Source organism: Symphodus melops (genome assembly GCF_947650265.1).
Source record: "Symphodus melops genome assembly, chromosome: 12".
NCBI classification, from domain to species: domain Eukaryota; kingdom Metazoa; phylum Chordata; class Actinopteri; order Labriformes; family Labridae; genus Symphodus; species Symphodus melops.
In genome coordinates this window covers 5,832,234-5,848,840 of record NC_136702.1, presented here as the reverse complement: position 1 = coordinate 5,848,840, position 16,607 = coordinate 5,832,234, and the positions used below count along the sequence as shown (strand labels likewise).

The following is a 16,607-nucleotide window of genomic DNA, read 5'->3' as shown; positions in this document are numbered from 1 at the left end:
AACACTTCTTATTGCAGACTGTTTATTAAGTGCAGAAACTTTTCTTCTAATTTTCCATTTGGGGGATAAAACGAGATCCAGATGTTAGGATGTAACATGCTGTAGCTATGTTTTATATGCATGGTACTTACTTTGTGCTGGTTAGCGTTAGGATTCACATCATCTCACTGGTTGATTCATTCTGTTGCAGGAGGGGGTCAAGTATGCTGTCAGACTGCGAAACTACGGCAGCCGGACAGCTAACGGAGATGGAGGTATGACCACGGTGCAGTGCTCCGACGGCGTGTCCTTCACCTTCAGCACCTGCAGTTTGAGTAGCAATGGGACTAACCAGACCAGAGGACAAATCCCTCAGATTCTCTACTACAGGTTAACACAAAGCCGGTCATTCTGTTTCATGATTTGTAGGCCATTGAAGTGTTTGGTCAGTGTTGTCACTGAAACGTTTCCTTCTGTCTGAAGGAGCGAGTATGACGGGGATCTCCAGTCTCAGCTCCTGAGCAAAGCAAACGAGGAGGACAAGAACTGTAGCAGAGCTCTGTCCGTGGTCAGTGCTGTGGTCAGAGCTGCAAAGGACCTGCTCCACAGAGCTTTTGCTGTTGATGGTAAGCACCACATACTCACAAAAAGTCATGAACTGAAATAGAAGAGCTTACATTAGATTTCAATCTTATATTTCCAACCTTTATCTGTTTTAATTTGTCATTAACTATCTCCAGTGGATGACATACCTGAGCTGTTGAGTTCCTCCAGTCTCTTCTCCATGCTCCTGCCTCTAATCCTTGCCTACATCGGCCCTGTCGCTGCTTCTGTGCCCAAGGTAGGACGTGTAACATTACAAAAATGTCATCACAAATATCCTCTGCTGTTTTATTTAGTGGCCCTTTCTCTTTTTTTTTCTTCCAGGCTGCTGTCGAGGTCTTCGGTCTCGTTCAGGAGCTGCTACCCGCTGTCTCTGCCCTCAACCAAAAATATGCCCCTCCCACCTTCAACCCCAACCAGTCAACAGACAGCACGACTGGCAACCAGCCTGAGCAGGGCCTGTCAGCGTGCACCACCTCCAACCACTACTCGGTCATAGAGAGTGACCACCCTTACAAACAAGCAGGCGTCACTCAGTACAGGGTAGAGTTTTCTTAAATAAATAAATTCTTAAATACATCTGTAAAAAAAACAAAAAACCTAATCGTCTCATATTTTCTCAGGTAATGTTTCCAGACTGTGTCCGCTGGACCACCATTGAATTTGATCCTCAGTGTGGGACTGCACAGCCAGAAGATGTCCTTCGTCTGCTCATCCCCAGTCGGACCCTCCACCTGTCAAGCCTGGGGGGTAAACCTTTGATCCATGACACCATCAACACTTGGACTGAGCTTAAGAAGTTCTCCGGCTCCACAGGCTGGCCAACAACCGTCCTAGTTTTACCAGGTATGAAAGGCCAGGCCTTTAAACATGTATTAACAGATATTAAAGAAACAAATATGAAATCGAAGAATTGATGTAAGAGTCAAGACAGATGCAACAGTATAGTTTACAAATTTAGCTTTGTGCTGTTAGTTACAAAGCAGAATTTATTTTTCAATTTTTCAATTTTTCAATCGACGCGTAACATTTCTTCTGCAGTTTACGGTGCTTGTCAGACTTGTGAACCAGAAGGTATCAGGAAAATTCTGCATTTCAGTTGTTTTTGTCCTCTACCTATAGCTGTGCAATGAGGAGAGAATATTTGTCATCTCTAATCAAAATCTGGGCAGGAGGTAACGTCTTGTACCCAAGCAACATTCAGCCTGTAAGGCAGACGCTCTTCCTCTCACTCTCTTAAGAGCTTTGTAGTTCACAGTCTGGGATGCTACATATTTGAAAGGATGCAAAAATAGCAGACTTGAGTGCCCAAAGCTGCCTTTGCTGTATTAACAGAAAAACTAAGAAAGCCAGGAGCGTTACCAAGCAATGAAAGCACACGCATCACTGGGATAAAATTTGTAGCATGATTTAAGTGTTGAGCTATAATTCTTGCAACCTAGTGGTAGTTCATTTATCCTTATTGTTCTCAAATGTGCTTTAATCTTTTTAATGATGCTTTACTATCCCCCCCTGCAGCAGCGTGCAGCCATTAGCTTACCAAGAATTACCTACAAAACTGTCCCCCCTGTTTCTCGTCCCAGCTTACATATTTCCTCTCTGCTTTCAGGAAATGAAGTTTTGTTCTCGTTGGAAACAGCCTCAGACTACGTCAAAGATGAGAAAGCTTCCTTTTATGGCTTCAAGTGTGTGGCGGTTGGATATGAATTCAACCCTGGTCCTGATGAGGTACACACAGTCTTGCAGAATTCAGGCAGAAACAATGTTAACTGGGACTAAAGACACCTTTCTTAAAAACCCTATATCGATCTTTTTTGTTCATCCACCCTTTGTTTAAATGTTAAAGAGTCACGGAGTGCATGCCCTCATTTTCAATAATGTTAAAAGTACAACAAAAACAAAACACATTTGCATAAACATAATATTCTGAGCTTGATGCAAAGGTAGCTGGACTGGTTGATGATCTTAAAGATGTTTCATCTCTCCTCCGAAAGGCTCCATCAGTTCTAAACGATCTGGTGGACGGAGCTAGAAATGTAAGCCTCTGGATCATTAGCTTACTTTTATAGCTCATTAGCATATGGATTATTAGCATTAGCACAGGGGCTTACATTTCTAGCTACCCTGAGCTAGATGACTGCGAACCTACACAGACATAAAAAAAGAATGGTAACAACACAATTAAAACAGTTGCATCGTTTTAGGGAACCATCATGCTTGAGAAAGAGTTGGCCTACCTGGGCAGTGTGTGTGCTGCAGCTTTGATGAAGAAAGATCTGGCCCTTCCTATAGGTATGGAAAACACTTGATGTAGAGATGTATACTTTTTATTTTCTGACATTTTTTATTCTGTTGATTTGTTCAAGTTGTAAACACTAGGAGTAAATGTACCATCCTTAGTTTCTTCTCTGATTCTTGTGTTTTTAATTCTAGGTAATGAATTGGAGGAGGATCTGGAGATTCTGGAGGAAGCCTCTCTTCAGGTGTGTCATCTGTACTCTTGTTTTCTTTAAAAAAAAATAAAAAAAATGTCTACACATTCCTCCTCCATTATTCTTATTTCCTTTGACCTCACCCAGGTGTGTAAGGCCCACTCAGGGATCCTGGGGAAGGGTCTGGCCTTGTCTCACTCCCCCACCATCCTGGAGGCCCTGGAGGGAAATCTCCCCCTACACCTCCAAACCAACGAGCACTCTTTCCTTGAGGACTTCATCACCTGTGTACAGAACTCCAGTGGCGGACGTCTGGCTAGGTGAATGTTGGTGGATGCAGACAATGTGCACAGTCTCTCTTCTTCATTCTCTTAACCTGCCCAGAGCAGAATATCAACTGTGAAATCTCCCCTTTGTTTATCTTATTTTAGCTTTGCTCCTGCAATTTGAGTCTATTTTTAGTGATTTATTTCACACCTTCTTTCTTATTTTTTCCCCCTTCGATCCAGGTGGCTGCAGCCAGACTCCTACGCAGACCCCCAGAAGACATCTCTGATCCTGAATAAAGATGACATACGCTGTGGATGGCCAGCTACTGTAGTTGTACAGACCAAAGACCAGTACGGAGATGTGGTGCATGTCCCCAATATGAAGGTCAGAATGAGTGTTACAGCTTTTCCGCCTTTGTGTGATACATTTTTATTGAAATGAACGACTTCTGACCCGACTTCCTTATCTCTTGCATCCTCAGGTGGAGGTAAAGGCTGTGCCCGTCTCCCAGAAGAAGTCGATGCAGCCTGACAATATGAAGAAGCTGCAGCGTTTACCTGGAAGCTCCTCTCCTTCGTCCTCCGGCCCCGACCTGACTTTTGGAGGTCTGCCCATGCCCAAGCTGGAGGCCACATACGAGCCCATGATCGTGAAAGAGGCTCGATACATCGCGATTACCATGATGAAGGTCAGCCTCATGTGACGGGCTCGTAACTCACTCAGCATCTCACTTAGTGACGTTAATAAGAGTGCTGAAGCTCCACAGGGGGGAGCTGTTTGGTTATTATCACATCCTTTGTAAAAATAGCAATGTAGATGTTGACTTACGAGTAATAACTTGAAGCAAAGAGTAAAAGCAGGTTATAAAAGGCAAAAGAAGACAAGGAAAATGCATAAATAAATGGAAATCAAAATGGTGATAAACGGTAAGGCAACATGGAGGAAACACAAAATGAAAGTCATAAGACTCGGATACCAAAAAAAACAGATTGCATGATTTTCAAAGAAGGTGTTGTTCCAATGAACATCAACATTTTCACTTTTTGTAATGTCTAAATTATATCATTTTTTGGTTGACCCACCTATTTCATATTTATACTCTTTGTCTGTTTCAGGCGTATGAAAACTACTCATTTGAAGAGCTGCGCTTTGCCTCCCCAACACCAAAGAGGTAAGTTAGCTCGACAGTATAAGGTGCATTTCTAGCCTACCCAAAGCACTTTTACACTGCAGGTCACACCTTCACATTCACATGCTGATGGCTGAGGCTGCTATGTAATGTGTCCTTCAGTATCACCAAATCCATTCATGCACATTCATATATACTTGGGGCTGAGTGTGTTTGTGTGTGTGTGTCGAGGACACATCGCACATGTGGCTGCAGGAGCTGGGGATCAAGGCCCTGACATTCCCGTGAGAGAAGCTCAACTCAACCGCTAATCCACAGCTGCCCCTAAAGCTGGAAAAAAAACAAAAAACAATACCAATACAATTGACTTACTTATTTATTTCCCTCACAGACCCAGTGAGAACATGCTGATTCGTGCCAACACTGATGGGACCTACAGTGCAAACTGGACTCCAGGGGCTGTAGGCCTCTATACGATCCATGTCACCATCGATGGCATTGAAATAGGTACGTCAAAGTCTGTTTTGAAAAGCCTGTTTTGTCCTGAAGTATTTCCGTACAGTTAATACAAAGAGCTTGTAGCAGCTACTATGTGTTTTAAAAATGTGATATTCCATCTTAAATGCCTCCAGAATTAGCCGTAAAGATGTGAGCTGTTTTTTCCTTTCAGATGCTGGTTTAGAGGTCGAAGTCAAAGATCCTCCAAAAGGCATGATCCCACCTGGCACTCAGATGGTTAAACCAAAGGCTGAACCTCAGCCCAGCAAGGTGAGCTTTTTCATTCAGATTAACCAACAGCGGCATGAACATGCAAACACACGTGTATGTGAGGCATGCATGCTCGAAGTCACCCATCAAATGCAAATTAACTGCAGCAACTTGTCCTGTGTCTTGTACACTATTAACACTTCAGCTTAATATTTCCAAATGTACACCTGGACAAGGACTTGTCATTGTAATTATGAAAAGGTTGTTGGTATTGCCATTTTTGCTGAGAGTTAACAGCACCATTTTTTTTTGCACCTCTGTGCAGCTCTTAGCTATTTTTACCTCCTTCTTTTGGTTTGTTGCTCAGACAAACAGAGCAAATGTTGCTCCATTAAAAAGAAAAGGACACCAAAAAAATGATTGGATGCTGTCAGGGGGAAGACTATCAATTCCTGCAGAAAAGTGGAAAAATAAGGTGAAGCATAAAGGGGCAGATATCTGTAAAAAAACTAAGACTGAACCAGGGCTGCCAGACTTTTACTTTTTGTTGCCATTTACTTTAAACACATTCTCATTTTTCTTTTTCTTTTAGTTTTTTTTACTGTAATCTGTTTTAAAAGTGCATTTTAAAGTAGTCAATGGCGACTCTGCATCTTAGTCCGTCATCTTTCATTCAAACTGCAGAATTACTTTGTGATTTAAATTGAGGAATATCAAAAAAGAGAAATTTGGAAGTTACCATTAATGCGAGTTGTCCAGGAAGCCAACATCAGACATGTTGCAGTCATCATCATTTTGTGAAACTTGTGGTATTTTTTTATTTTACAATCTATAATGGGGAAACAAGCAAAAGTATTGGCGTCATATACTCCATTTTCCAAGCACCAGTATGAATTTCAAAACAACTGCTGCAACTGAAAATTAAGCTCCTGGAGTTTTCTCTTCTTTCGCTGTTTTCTTGTGTGTATTTGAAAGCGGGCTTTGTGTGAGGAAAAGCATGCGATCTCCAACTGTCACTGATCCTGCTTCCTCTTTTTTCCTCCTGCTGCACCTCCTGACTTTTCCTTTTTTTTTTTTCCTTTTGACTGTCTTACTATTCTTTGCTCCTGCGGCTCACGGTCTTCATCTCCCTTCTGCTTCTCTCAGGTCCGCAAATTTGTGTCCAAGGACAGCGCAGGCCTGCGTGTGCGTAGTCACCCCTCGCTGCAGAGTGAACAGATAGGCATAGTGCATGTCAATGGCACCATCACTTTCATTGACGAGGTAATTGATTGTAAACCAGGCCGAATATCTGTACATTATACAATTATGGTAGCTGCAGCACTTTCTACTTTGATTCTTTTTTTTCTTGCCTTCTCTTCTTTGAATCAGTAGGAATGAAATCACACGTAATCATCATTTTTAGTTTGGATTATTAGCCCTAAGAAGTCTTCTCTTTAATGGCTTCTATTATTTTTTTTCTTGTAATCTCGCTAAATTAATGATAACTTCTTTCTTTTAAAGCTTATCAATTTGTTGCTCTTACTTTATTTTGCTTCATACTCTTGCAAAGCACTCTGAAGCTACACGAAAGGCTTGAATGCCGGAAGTATTAATCCAAATTGTTTCACTCATTTAGTTCTTAATTGCACTGTGTAGGTAACACAGATTCAGGATAGTTTGCTCGTCCTGCATTTTTACCTTCACTCCAGAGGAACATTTGTCTTATCTAAATCAATCATAACTGCAACTTTCTGTCCTCTATCTGGACTTGAGACTTTCCTGCAGCCTCAGAAGTGCCGAATGTGTGTTTGTGAGGGCACTGCCCGTCCTGTTTCCATAGTAACAGGAAGGCACGGCTCTGCTCTGCCCTGTTGCTTGTTTTCCCATAGATCCACAATGATGATGGTGTATGGCTCAGGCTCAATGATGAAACAGTAAAGAAGTATGTTCCCAGCATGAATGGGTACACTGAAGCCTGGTGCCTCTCTTTTAACCAGCACCTGGGCAGGAGCCTACTGGTCCCAGCCGACGTAAGTAGAAGAAGGCCTGCCGGGCGAGTGCTCAGTCTCAGTTGATTCATGACAGCGGCTCCTGTGCTGTTCATTTGGGGAAAAGCTCAGAGGTCCAGTTTGTTGTTAACTAATGAGGGTTCTCCAAAGTCTCTTCATGTTTGGCACCAATTCCCCAAATGTACTCTTAAGCATGGTGAATTAAGAACTTAACCAGAGTATAATCGTAAATTCTCATGCATGAACTACTACTAAAGCAGCACTGAGTATGACAGTTTCACTAACACACTGTGCACAGGAACAGCGGCTCAGAGCCTGCATGCATTAATTCATGCAGAACATGGATCATAACATGAGCATCATGTGTTTAGTTGGACACCAACTCTGAAACTGAAAAAATGGTCTCATGCATTAAGTAGTATATGTTTAGTGCATTGAAGTGAAGCCCAATGCAGGAATTGACAGACAATGATTAACGGGAGTAAAGGAGCAATTTCATCCTGTGGTGAAGTTGGTTAGTCTGCACTGTTGAGTCTTCGTTTCCTCATTGCCTCTCAATCACAATTCATAAACACTCAAACACCAAAGCATGTGACTAAAGAGTTTCCCCTCACGTTTTGCTCCATGCCTCAAAAACCGCCATAAAATGCAACACAATCGAATGCAGAATGAGCGTTTGTTTTTGTTTTGTTTGTTTTTTTTTAAAAGAAAGGGAAAAATACTTTAAGATGATATTTTAGGTGGTTTTCTGTCATGAAGCAATCACTGGTCAACAAAAAGCTTTAAAGGGAAGTTGTACCTCTACTGCTCCACAATTCCACCTGTGCATTGGGATGCTTTAGGTGCGAGGTGGCTTCCATGTAAGGTCTCTGTCTGAACAGCATGACACACTACATCATCCAAGTGGGGAATTTTTTTGGAAGTTTCAACTCTGTCTTTTATTTGGTTGAGGATTTGGACATAATGACCCTGTGGTGTTTGGAGTGAAGTGTCAATTCTTTTTTTTTTTTCTGCCCCTGCAACTGGGTTTTGTATTCCCTCGAAGCATTTGATCCTACACTTACTGTTAAGTGTACCAACATTTCACAGGCTTTGCCTGTATTCCTCATGGCCTCCTTTTTGTCACGGATCCACTATTTCACTATCTGGTCAATCTGACACCAGTCAGAGTCCGTCTTCTCTTCTTTACCTTCTCAAATCACCTCTGAAGCTGGAATTTCCAGAGGAACCAAGCCATTTTTTCCTTCTTCCAAAAAAATACACAAGCGTCTTCCCCCATCCTGTTTTCCCTCCTCCGGAGTCGTCTACTGTTTCTTGACTGTCTTACGATCTGTTGCTCAGAATGTCTTTAACGCTAGCCAAGGAGTCAGGGATATCGGCTTTTTGTCGTGGACCCCTTTAACTAAATTCCCACCACAGGTGAGTTCAATATCAAGGAGGGATACATAGCTTGACTGCCCCATAGCTTATCATCTATCTGTTGCTTTACTTGTCCTCTTGAACCCCTTGTGACGTCATAGTCTCCTCACAGTGTTAAAGTAAAAGGTTGAACCACAGTTGCATGGTTGTCTGTTATAGTGACAGTTAAATATGTCAGCAGCCACTGTCCCATAGACTCCTGCAGTCATCACTTTATGGATTTTTGAAGTAACTACAGTTCAAGCTTGAATGTTGCATGGGGTTGAAGATACTAATGTCCAGTCTGTTGCATGAGGTGTTTGACAGGCTTGTCTTATAAATACAGTCCCGTATCCCTGTGTTTCATAGCATGCCTCCCCTTAGACTGTATGAAAATGACTAAATGTTCAACTTAATGTCAATCATTTAACTGCTTCACTACAGTGCTGACTGGAATGTTGAATTCTTACCTGGCTCCTACATGTTGATCAAAGAACAAAACAGTTGAAATTTAAGATCAGAGGCAAAACAAAGTTTAGTAATATTACATGTTTCTGTTAAAGGGTTTTATTGATCTAAAACATGGCTGTGTCGTTTGATATTCTAGGCGATGCACTTGTTTCACTCAGATGAAGTTTAGATAAGTAGAAGAATGATACCACTCTCATTTGTTTCATTGACTGTGTAAAAAGATGGACGACTGGTCTCAACCTTCAAAATAGAAGCCGAAATACAAAATAACAGGTGCTGACTTTGACCTCATTTCGTTGTGCTGAAGACTGCTGTGTTTCAGACATCCCACACTTTTATAATAAGCTACAAAAAAACCCCACAAACATTCAAAACTTTCCAGATTTTTGTAACACGTGAAGCAGACACTCGTGGGAACTGCTGTGTAAGCGTCTTTCCCGCCCTTACTCTGCTAGTCCGGTGCTCACAGCGCCTTAAGAGCAACGTTTGTCAACAGAGCTGCCACTCATAGAAGTATACGACTTAAACTAAACATGAAGAATAAGAACTTACCACAATGACAAAAAAACCAACATGTTTTAGAAATATCTATTTGATGTTGACTTTTCTAGTTTGACCATCGTACCAGCTGTTAACCATCACTCAAGCCAGTCAGTTGTGGTAGCTCATTTCAGCTTCACTTTGGGAGAGCTGTCAAATCCTCCATCTTCTTTATACAGTCTATGTATAATTACAGTGAATATAAGCTACACAGGCGGCGAAGAAATCCCATTTACCGCTGTTTATACTATGGACAGGAATGAGAGTGGTATGAGTTATCTCATCTAACTCTCTAAACTGATGCAAATAATTATAAACTATTGTTTCACTTCTTGATTTACAACTGTTGTATAGATTTAAGGAACTTCAGTAAACATTGGATAAAGGCCTAATCTCTGTACTACGAGGAATAAATGCTTAACCTATAAATGTGTAGGCCTGCTCAGCATACATCTTCTTTTACAACCCCCTGCTACCTGTAGCTCTTTAGCACATTTAGCTACTTAAATAGACAACACCTTATCCTGATCTTTTAAAACATGTTGTTCCTATTTTTATTTTTTTTTACTTTTGGCTCTAATCAATGCTCTCACCTCTTGCAGGAGGTCAGGGGCCAATCGGAGGAGAACATAAAGGAGGTGAGCAGCTGCCCTTCCCACGAGGCCCCCATTCGGGTGCAGAACAGGGCAGGGCAGGGCGGCGGCCCGGGGCTTTATAAGGTAGTGAAGACCGGCCCCTCTGGTCACAACATCAGAAGCTGTCCAAACCTTAGGGGTATCCCCATTGGAATGTTAGTTCTTGGCAACAAGGTCAAGGCCATAGGCGAGGTACGCACTCACCCCAAATAATGCAATGTGTTTTTGTTGTGGCTGCAGTTGAATAAGTCAGTCTGTTAAGATCACCTGCTGTAACAGAGTTAATGTTGGTTGGTTGTGGCCTTAATTAAGAGCTCCCTCTTGAATAAACTGAACTGATTTGAGTGTTAAAGATGCAATCTCTCTTTCTAATAGAAATACACCAGATGATTTGGGGTGTGGGTGTGTGTTGTGTATCTTTCCTCTCATTGAGGGCTAATCAGCTCCTGGGGCTGCAACATTTCCGCGTGCTTTTCTGACCTACTAATTTCAACTTTACAAATCCATTTGCAGTTTCAGGGGGTCATGATCAGCTGCCTTGAGACTAATCAGTTGAAGTCTGATCACTAATATCTGGAGCCTCTCTGTGCCTTCACTCTCTCTTTCTTGAACTTTAAAAAAAAAACAACAAAAAAAATGCCTTCAATAACTTTCTAGATCGTTTCTTGGCCTGGTGATGAGCAGAGCCTCCCCACTTTTGGAAATGACCATTCAATGGCTGCTGTGGTGTGTCATGCTGTTCAATAGTTTCCTCTCTGTACTGGAATGCCCTGTGTGGATCTGAGAGTTTCAGCCTGTACATACTAATACCTCCGTCTTTGTCTTGTTTATCCAAAATGATATATGCATTTTAGGAAATGGAGAAAAACAAAAAACTCATGCATTTACCGTGTAATACACTACCATTTAATTAGAGTAAGTTTTGCTACATTGGTTTTGTCCTGCAATGTCTGCTGATGCAGAAAATCAAAACCCTGTGATCTGCTGCTTTGAATTTTTAATAAGTTTGAGATACATTGAATGTTTGCATGTTTTTGATCGACTGTAAAAGACATTGTGTCACGTTTCTGCACAGTAATAATATGATTGCAATGACTGGGGGTTACAAACAATAATGATTCTGACTGTTTTGTTTTTTTAATACAGAACTTTTGATAAGGTGAGTGAGTACGGATAAATAGTGTTGTTTGTGTATCAGGTGGTCAACTCAGAGGGGACATGGGTGCAGCTGGATAAGAACAGTGTAGTAGAGTTCTGTGAGAGCGATGAGGGCGAGGCCTGGTCTTTGGCCAGGGACCGCGGAGGGAATCAGTATCTGCGTCATGATGACGGTATGCAAACTCCACATGGAAATATCTTTTTTTTTTTTAAACTTCCTAATTCTTCAGCAAGTGTAAAATAACATCCTTTACTTTCCTCTGGTAGAACAAGTTCTTCTTGAACACGGGGCTCAGACCCCACCGCCCAGCCCCTTCTCTGTGCAGGCCTTCAACAGAGCCGCAACTTCAAATGGAGCACAGGGCTTCGACTACGGCATCTCCAACAACAAAGGTACGGTCAGCTTAAAGTGTTGAAGATAGATGAGGGACATTTTCTTAGTCTTTATCCTCTTTCAACACAGGCTTTGATTTATGCTGTTTATTCTTGGATTTGGAATAATGATGGATGTTTAGCCGTTACTGATGTCTGCCTATGTATTTACACCTCACCTCTGACTCCACCCTGCACTCTTTTCTTAATAAATTCCTGCTTTGTTTTAAGCTTCACTACAACTGACTACTGCCCTTGCTTTAGTCTAAGACTGACCTCACAGCAGTTTAGTACATTATCCCATCATCAGCATAGAAACGTATGTGCTTAAAATAAGTCTTTGGGTGCGTAACGCCATCTTTTGTTTTTATGCAGAATATCACAACAGCAGCTGTTACTCACATTTTAAAGCAATGGTGATTGGTGAATTACAAATCAGTGACTTGCACAGTTTTTACAAGAGCAGCGACAAGTTATTTGTGATCTAGGATGGGTCAGTCAATCGAGTCATCCGTCACTGATCTTTTACCTCTTTTTATTTATGCATGCTTTTAAGTCTTCTTTACTGTTATTTCATGCCTCACATCTTTCCTCCGTCAGGCATATGCCTGTGTGTGTGCCTGTGTGTGTGCCTGTGTGTGTGTGCGTGTGTGTGCATGAGCCAGTCAATGTGCTTCCTGTCATTTATAAAACTACAGGTTGCATATAGTTGGGTACAGTGGACTCGTCCAACACCAATGACCATTACGCACATCTTTGATTCACTCTTACCCTTTGTTGCCTTAATTTAGCCTCTTGTAGAACATTTGATCATTAACATAATCATTTTCTTAGAATATTGTTTAACACTAAAAACACCACCTGAATGAACTCATCATTCTGCCACACTGTCCGAGATTGGCTGGCCCCAAACATTTCTGTAAACCTTCTTCCCTGTATTTCCTGCTGACACTCAAATGTCCTTCAGAAGGCTTACGGCCCATCTCTTCTTTAACACTTCAAAAAAGAGTTGAAGCTGTTCGCACACAGCCCTGCTTAAGACTTAACTGTGGCTATATGTCATTATAAACAGTCACTCTTCCAGTGCTTATAGTTAGATAGATAGATAGATACTTTATTGATCCCGAGGGAAATTCAGGAAACTGTTTGTAGTTGAAGTACAAACAAAGTGTAAGTGGCTCGATAATGTTCATAGACACCAAATGCTAATATGTGCATGTCCCCCTTGCAGCTGTGGGGGTTTAAAATTAAACTTAATATGTTTGCTCCACAAAAAGCTCATATTAAACCTTGATGTGAAAAAAGGAGACTTCATTCAGAGTCACTTGATCGGGACAGCACGTAGCTACTTCAATAGACTGTCCATGGAGGAAACCACACTTGACACTGACATGGAGATGAAGTCAAACCTTTTCAGCCTTCGTTCTCTTCAACACCACCTCTTGAGGTGCATTGTATCTTCTTTCAGAGACCAACATTTTCTTGGTTTGTTTCCGTCTCACCTTTTTTTTTTTTTTTTTTTTTGAACAACTTTTTAGATGGATCAGTGACGCTTTTTAAGGCGGCAACATGAATCCATTCAGCCTGGTGAGCTTGAGACGGCAGCCTGAGCCAAACTCTGAGCAACCATGTGACACATCTCTCAGGCTTCAGTATCCAGCCATGATCATGTTCATTTCCCCAGCTGGGCTTTAACAACGCACTCTCTCTCTTTTTTTTGGCCAAAATAAGTACTCAGTGACTCGGTTTTGAATCTGAGTGACAGCTAGTAAGCTGGAACCTTTGAATGATGACAGATGCAGTGTCAGCTGAATGTACAGAAATTGGAGAAAGGTCAAATTTCTCCGAGAATATGTAAGACTTCTTGTCTTTGGAAACGGATTGTATCAAGCAGAGAACCCTCTCTGCCCCTCCCTCTCGATATCCTTTGCCCGTATTGAGATGTGAAAAGGGAGGAGCCTCTGGTCCTGAACGTATTTTTATTACTTCAGAAGTTTGCAGGTCAGATGGATAAGTTGCTCTGACATCATTTTTGATCTCCATAAAGGGATGTCAAGTTGAAGAGTCTCCCTCTAGTCTTGTCTTTGTTCGTTTTGTTCAGCAGACCTCACGAAAACTCGAATAACTGGGACGTTGGAAGAAATCGCCACCTCACTTTGGCTTCTTCTCTGACCAGTTCAGACCATCGCAAAGCCCAATCGTCTGCTTCAACTTGCCTTAAGCTGAGTCGGCAAACGAAACTTGTACCTCCTGACTTTTTAGTCAAACAGTAGGCCCTCTCCTTTTGAACGCTCGTCCAAACAGAGAAGAAATAGTGGGCTTCACTTGTTGGAACACGGAAGTGCAAATTAGCTCCCACCGTTTGTCTAGTGACTGAATGATAGAGAAAATACACCCTGAATGATTCTCACCCCCCACCACCCCCCCACCCCCCACCCCCTATGGAAACCTCAAACCATAGCACAAGCTGTAGTTTTTCCCCATCCTCTGTCTCCATGTTTGCAGGTGACCGGCTGAGCGCCATACTGAATTCCATTCAGTCTGGGCCCTTCCTCTCAGCAGCTCCCTCCTCCTCCTCCTCCTCCGTATTTGAGCAAGCCGCCCAACCTCCTCCCTCCTCTTCCCTTGTCCACAGCCCATTTGTGTTTGGACAGTCCCCCTCCCAACTGTCTCAGCCACAACCACAGCTTCTGAGTAAGTCTGTCCTGCTTTCTGACAGCGCTTGCTTGCAAAGGTGTTGAACCTTCTGTTTTGTTCTGTAATGATTCTATAGGTGATGTTTGACACATAACACACCACTTATGTTCTATTATACAACAATATACTTAACAAGCTACGATGTCTAACTTTTAAACGTTTGAATCTTGTTTTTAAAAACAAACGAAGTTATGCTCTAACTGGAAATTTCAGTTAGTTTTGAAAACAAGATTTCAAACTTTAATCCTCGACTTTACATCTTGTTAAAGGTATATTCTGTGTGCTGACGTAATAAGCTAAGTTGCTTATTTTTTATGCTTGCTCTGTTGTTCGGTCAGCTTTCTCTTGTTTTACTCATCTTTTTTTTTTTGCTGCTTTAATGTTGAGCTTTGCATATTTCATCCTTGATTAACAACTTGTGTCATTTTCTGCCTCAACCAGCCAGAGCTTCACCGCCAAAAAAACACCTATTAGGTTTTTAGTCAACAATGACCTCTTAAAAAGATCAGCTTTGTCATAGATTTTAAAAACAACAACTTTTTTTTGTCTGGGTAATTCAAATGCAATTTACACAACTTTCTGTAAGAATAGGATAACATTTATGTGTGTGTGTGTGTGTACATTTTCCAGCCTGTGTAGCTCTCTTTCCTCCCTGTCTTCTTCTTCTTGTCACTACTGTCGTTCTGCTTTTGTGAATCTTTTTTTATATGGTTGTCATTTTCTTACAGAGCTCCAGAAGGTGTCTTAAAGCTTGAAAAAAAGGCAAATTTCTTCACTTAAATTATAAACGCACAGTTTACTGATCACGTGTGTCGCAGTCTTGCCCTGTTTACTATCTATAGATTGCTTTAATAACTTTCTTTGAACTTGACCATGACTATTTGCATATAATTAAGCATTACGCTGTTGAAACAATGGACTGTGGTCTTTGAGATCCTTTTAAATCTATTCAACACAATAAGGATTTGTGTGCCATAAAAACTTTGATTATACTGAAGAACGTGGAGCGATTCTGAAATGTTTTGTTTTTGTGACAAAGACTTCCATCAGCTGATTTCATGCCAGGAGGAAACAATCAACATGTGATATTAAACAAACACCTCCTGGGCTATGTAATCTCTGTTCCTTCTCTAGAAGTGCTCCTTTCTACATTTCTGTTTCTCTTCAAAGCCATTGATCTTTTTCATTACTCTTGACATTTTCTCTTTCAACTTCACGACTTGACCTCGTTGCCTCTCTGTGCTTCCCTGTCCTTCTCTTTGTGGTGTCTCTCTTGCATTTCATTGGCTCCTTTTTTTTTTTTTTTTTTCATTACCTGCTCCACTGTTTTTCGCTGTAGATGGTTCATCTCGCAGCCTTGCTTCTCGCGAGCGTGTGCACAAAAGCAGTGTGTCCGTGGCCGGGCATGGCACCGCTCTCTCATCTGTCGCTCTCAGGCAAAAGGGTGGGTAAAAATCACAGCATGCATGCAACCCTGAACAGAGGGTGGGAAGGAACTGAGGCAAAACCAATTCAAATAACTTCATTTATCCGTGGGGAACTTCACTTGTGTACAAAGTTTGCATATATGACAGCAGAGCACAGGAACACACTACTCATACACACACACACACACACACACACACACACACACACACACACACACACACACACACACACACATTAAACATCTGCAGAGGGAATAAAAAAGTGGTGAGCGAAGGCTTTAAGACTTAACAAAACATGTATTATAAATGTGAAATAAATAGTGCTACAATTTCAAGTTGTTAATATGAACATAATAAATGAGCCATGAAATGTTTGGAAAACGTTAAATTAATGGTAATAACATAAAATATAAAAATGAAATCCGCCATTCCCAAGTTTGTTGGACGCAACCTGTTCAAAGATCTGAGAGTTTTTCTGTTAGCTCGGAACAAACTCTAAAACTGTGGCCCTTCAGTAAGACGTGTCTTAACATGATTATGACTAAATGAATGCTAATGACTCTGTGTCTGCGGCTACTAGACTTTTTGTAGTTCAGCTCACTCAGGCTGGATCCCGTATTAGCAGTAGAGTAGTAGGAGAGAGTCTGGTCTGGCTTCCATCTTTCATCAGCTCTTCCATAACTCACCAGCTTTCTTCATCCATTCAAGAGTTTATCTTTTATAATAGTAGATGCACAAAGTTGAGGTAGATACTCCCAGCTGGTAAATTAAAAGTCTTGAATATTAATTATTAAAAA

The 16,607-nt window shown here is 41.5% G+C and overlaps 1 protein-coding gene across 15 annotated transcripts in view; it reads left to right on the top strand.

Moving 5' to 3' along the window:
* The window catches only part of mycbp2 (MYC binding protein 2), a 63,469-nt gene that overhangs the window by 34,470 nt on the left and 12,392 nt on the right, over positions 1-16,607 (top strand). For 4 of the 15 annotated variants that reach the window (XM_079357831.1, XM_079357833.1, XM_079357832.1 and 1 more), the window contains exons 36-57: positions 191-369; positions 463-605; positions 720-820; positions 907-1,125; positions 1,206-1,428; positions 2,192-2,310; positions 2,787-2,874; positions 3,016-3,065; positions 3,162-3,334; positions 3,524-3,668; positions 3,766-3,972; positions 4,400-4,455; positions 4,805-4,920; positions 5,084-5,181; positions 6,268-6,384; positions 6,993-7,133; positions 8,454-8,531; positions 10,124-10,348; positions 11,355-11,487; positions 11,582-11,707; positions 14,192-14,380; positions 15,723-15,827. In XM_079357831.1, the coding sequence (XP_079213957.1) occupies positions 191-369; positions 463-605; positions 720-820; positions 907-1,125; positions 1,206-1,428; positions 2,192-2,310; positions 2,787-2,874; positions 3,016-3,065; positions 3,162-3,334; positions 3,524-3,668; positions 3,766-3,972; positions 4,400-4,455; positions 4,805-4,920; positions 5,084-5,181; positions 6,268-6,384; positions 6,993-7,133; positions 8,454-8,531; positions 10,124-10,348; positions 11,355-11,487; positions 11,582-11,707; positions 14,192-14,380; positions 15,723-15,827 (3,031 nt within the window). The remainder of the gene's footprint in view (positions 1-190; positions 370-462; positions 606-719; positions 821-906; positions 1,126-1,205; positions 1,429-2,191; positions 2,311-2,786; positions 2,875-3,015; positions 3,066-3,161; positions 3,335-3,523; positions 3,669-3,765; positions 3,973-4,399; positions 4,456-4,804; positions 4,921-5,083; positions 5,182-6,267; positions 6,385-6,992; positions 7,134-8,453; positions 8,532-10,123; positions 10,349-11,354; positions 11,488-11,581; positions 11,708-14,191; positions 14,381-15,722; positions 15,828-16,607) is intronic. The other 11 variants (XM_079357836.1, XM_079357835.1, XM_079357834.1 and 8 more) reach the window with 6 other exon arrangements.